Source organism: Lutjanus erythropterus, chromosome 22 (assembly GCF_056507025.1).
Source record: "Lutjanus erythropterus isolate fLutEry1 chromosome 22, fLutEry1.hap2, whole genome shotgun sequence".
NCBI lineage: Eukaryota > Metazoa > Chordata > Actinopteri > Lutjaniformes > Lutjanidae > Lutjanus > Lutjanus erythropterus.
The window spans coordinates 27,372,489-27,376,470 of record NC_139338.1 but is presented as its reverse complement, the minus strand read 5'-3'; the positions used below and the strand labels follow the sequence as shown (position 1 = coordinate 27,376,470).

General features: G+C 42.3%; 1 protein-coding gene across 1 annotated transcript; it reads left to right on the top strand.

Annotated features, from left to right (window-relative positions):
- Positions 1–290: 290 nt before the first annotated feature.
- Positions 291–2,554, top strand: LOC146307052 (E3 ubiquitin-protein ligase TRIM21-like). Its single transcript, XM_084711457.1, has one exon. It carries the CDS (start codon positions 291–293, stop codon positions 1,911–1,913), a length of 1,623 nt encoding a protein of 540 aa, XP_084567583.1. The 3' UTR covers positions 1,914–2,554.
- The last annotated feature ends 1,428 nt before the right edge of the window (positions 2,555–3,982 follow it).

Genomic DNA, 3,982 nt, shown 5'->3' with positions numbered 1-3,982 from the left:
AGCTGTTCATCAAGTCTTTGAGGAAGTCTTCACCCAACATCGGTGAGTGTAGATGATGATGTACTGTGTTTAAACAGCCATCAGTAACATGTAAAGTACGGGCTGTATTCAAGACACTTTTCCTGTTTCTATTTTGTGCTGAACAAGTCATTATATGCTACATGAAAATCACCCTGACAGAGTTTTGGTATACTAATAATCCAGCTTTGAAGTTTTGCAGCAAGCGTATCAAATTTCATAATGACAGTGTTGTAATGTCATGCTTTAATTTTTCATTTTAGACTGTCAACATGTCAGCAGCCAGCTGTCTGCTGACAGAAGAGCAGCTTCTGTGTGGCATCTGTCTGGATGTGTTCACTGATCCTGTCACATTACCATGTGGACACAACTTTTGCAAAAACTGCATCATGCAGCACTGGGACAGCAACATCCAGTATCAGTGCCCCTCGTGCAAAGAGCCTTTCTATAAAAGGCTTGATCTGCGAGTCAACACTTTCATATCTGAGATGGCTGCTCAGTTCAGGCAGTCAGCTGGAAGGAGCGGCTCTCGAGTCGCCAAACCAGGAGAGGTTCCTTGTGACATCTGCACTGACACCAAAATGAAAGCTCTGAAGTCGTGCCTGGTGTGTCTGGCCTCCTACTGCGAGACTCACCTGGAGCCACATCTGACGGCGTCATGCCTGAAAAGACATCAGCTAACTGATCCTGTGGAGAATCTGGAGGGCAGGATGTGTACAATTCATGATAAACCTCTGGAGCTCTTCTGCAACACTGACCAGACCTACGTGTGCATGCTATGCCCCGTTTTAGACCATAAGTCGCATGAAGTCATTCCACTGAAAGAACAATTTGAGAGAAAGAAGGCCGAGCTGGGGAAGAAAGAGGCTGAAATCCATCGGATGATCCAGCAGAGACGGCTGAAGATTGAGCATCTTAAAGATGCTTTAAAGCTCAGCAAAGAAAGTGCAGACAGAGAGATCGCAGATGGCGTCCTGGTCTTCACCTCTCTGATAGAGTATTTGAAAACCGCCCAGGCTGAGCTCATCGGGATGATTGAAGAGGAGCAGAAAACTACAGAGGAACAGGCAAAAGGTTACATCCACGAGCTGGACCAGGAAATCTCTGAGCTGATGAGGAGACAGGCTGAGCTGGAGCAGCTCTCACGCTCGAAAGACCACCTCCGCTTTCTCCAAACCTTTGGGTCCCTGAATGACTCTGCAGTCACCAAAGACTGGGCAGAGGTCAGCGTGAGTCAGCCGTCATATGAGGGGGCTGTGAGGGCAGCTGTGGATGAACTTGAGGAGACGCTTGGCAACGAGATGAAGAAGCTTCTCCACACAGCTGAGGTACACAGGGTCCAGCAGTTTGCGGTGGAGGTGACTCTGGATCCCGATACAGCGCATGCTGCCCTCATCCTGTCTAAAGATGGCAAACAAGTACATCACAGTGCTTTGAAGAAGAATCTCCCAGACAATCCTGAGAGATTTAATCCTAGCTGTTGTGTCTTAGCAAAACAAGGTTTCTCTTCTGGAAGATTCTACTTTGAGGCTGAAGTCAAAGACAAAACAAGATGGACTTTAGGAGTGGCCAAAAAGTCAATCAAAAGGAAAGGAATAATCCCACTCAACCCAGAAAATGGCCACTGGACTATATGGCTGAAAAATGGAGATGAATACGCAGCTCTTGTTGGCTCTCCTCTACCTCTCTCACTAAATTCAAAGCCACAGAGGGTGGGGGTGTTTGTGGATTACGATCAAGGTCTTGTCTCCTTTTATGATGTAGACGCTGCAGCTCTTCTCTACTCCTTTGCTGGCTGCTCCTTCACTGAAAAACTCTACCCATTCTTCAGCCCCGGCCTTAATAATGATGGCATAAACTCTGCCCCTGTGGTAATTTTAACCGTCAATCACTGACTTTTTTACAGATGATTCTGTGTGACCTCTACTTGCCCACAATTATATTGAAAATTCTGGTCAATTTTGTCATATCATTGCCCTTAAACCTAGAGTGTGGGACTTAATTATAAATAATTACATTCAAGCCCTTCCCAAACAAGTTCCTATAATGCTGATTAAATCTATTACGACCAGGTAAATCTCTCTGTATTTTGCAGTGTTTAAATCTGGTGTCTGTGGCAACTTTCTCATGCTGGTGTACTGGTAATTGATCCATTTTACATCAACCAGCAATGATTGGTTTGCCAGAGCTGAAGAGATGTGTCAACAGTGTTTGTGTAATTACTGAGGGTGGAAATCTCTTGGCACCTGATGGTCCGATTCAGATTCTGAGGACTATGGTGCAGTTTAATGCATAGATTCATTGGTGGAAATGGTCTCAGTCTAGTCACAAAGTCATTCTGGAGCAGTTCATTTGTGGTGGTTTGTGTGATCTGACCTCGATCTGACCCAACTACAAGATGCACTCTAGTGTGGTAAATGGTTCCCGTAGCCAGGAATGAGTCAAGGTCTGACCTCGAATATCAACAAATTATGTTCTTAATCCAGCATCAGACACATTTTACCAATGAGTGGAGTGAAGATTATAACCCGAATCACCTAAAACTTTTTCTGTGCAAAAATGTGCAAAGCACCACCTGTGTTCATACCAGTCTCAACTATGATCATTTTGTGGAGTGACTTTGTTGACTGGTCTTAATGTAGAACTCAAGCAGAACAAAAATATCAGTTTAAGAAAATGTACAAAAAAAAAAAAAACGTTTTTGAGAGGTAGATTGGTGAGGAAGGGGCCTTGTTTGTCTGAGAAAGGTGACGCTCTTTGTCGATGTTGATTGTGTATTGTTTTTTGTTTTCTCTGACTGTTGGGACATGCAGGTTGGGCACTTACATGTTGATAATGTATGTATGAATAGGATGAACATAGATTATATACAGTATGTATAATGAGGATGCTTACACAGTGTTTATTACAGAGGTTCATTAGGCACTGGGACAAATGGAGAGAATATAAATGATTATATTATTATATTATTATAAAAGTATTATAATAATATAAATACTTTACTTCTTTTACTCTTTTTTGGACCTGTAACATAATAAATAAATTTAAATTTTTGTTCATTGAGAATTTGTTGCCTGTGTGTGTTCATTTTTTGGCTATTCACGTTTTGTTTTTCTTTCTTTCAGTTATGTCTCAATTCCCATAAAATAAAGTTTACCAACTCATCCTCTGATCCAGACCAGAGCAGCAAACTTTTAAAATGCCTTAACAAATATTTTGACTCATCATAGCATAAAAAAGCACATGAGGAACTAATAACACCGACGACGCCTTGGGCCACAATAGAGCTCATAAACCTGATCGTTTTATTAGAACACAGTCATTTGTTATTACACCTGTGGTTTTCTGGTTATTTGTAAAATGAATCTGACAAACGCCGACAGTCTAATTAGGTTTCCTCCACAGCAGAGATTTGAAGCAGGAGGGAAAAAAATCACAGGTGTTACTGAATAACAGCGCGGACAGTTCAGCCATCGTTCATTTTATTATTTACACCTGTAGATTTCCCACTGTGACATTTTAAAATGTCCTCCATGAAAAAGGCTTGATGGTCTTAATGGAGGCGAGCCTGTGAACGTGTTCAGGGTGACTGCTGTTTCATTCTCACCCTCACTGTCACACGGTGCGTTTACAGCTGACTGCTCACTCTTTTGTTCTGTCCGAGCTGCTTTTCAGACCCTTGAAAAGTAGTTCCTGAAACTAAAAGTCGCAGGTATTTTGGGCGGAGGTGCATCTTTTTTGGAATCTTTCAAAAGAAGAGAGCGGGATGTCTGTACAAGAATCTTAATTTGAGCATCACAGAACGTGTCGGAGTCTGATGGCGTTCCAAGGTTTCGAGCTACAGACTTTCAACGGCGTGAAGCGGATAAATGGAACGGTGTGTCAAATAAAGTAACCTCAAACTCACTCTTGTTCAGTTGAGGAAAATAATGAGACATCCAGAACATCCAGACAGGTCAAAAAA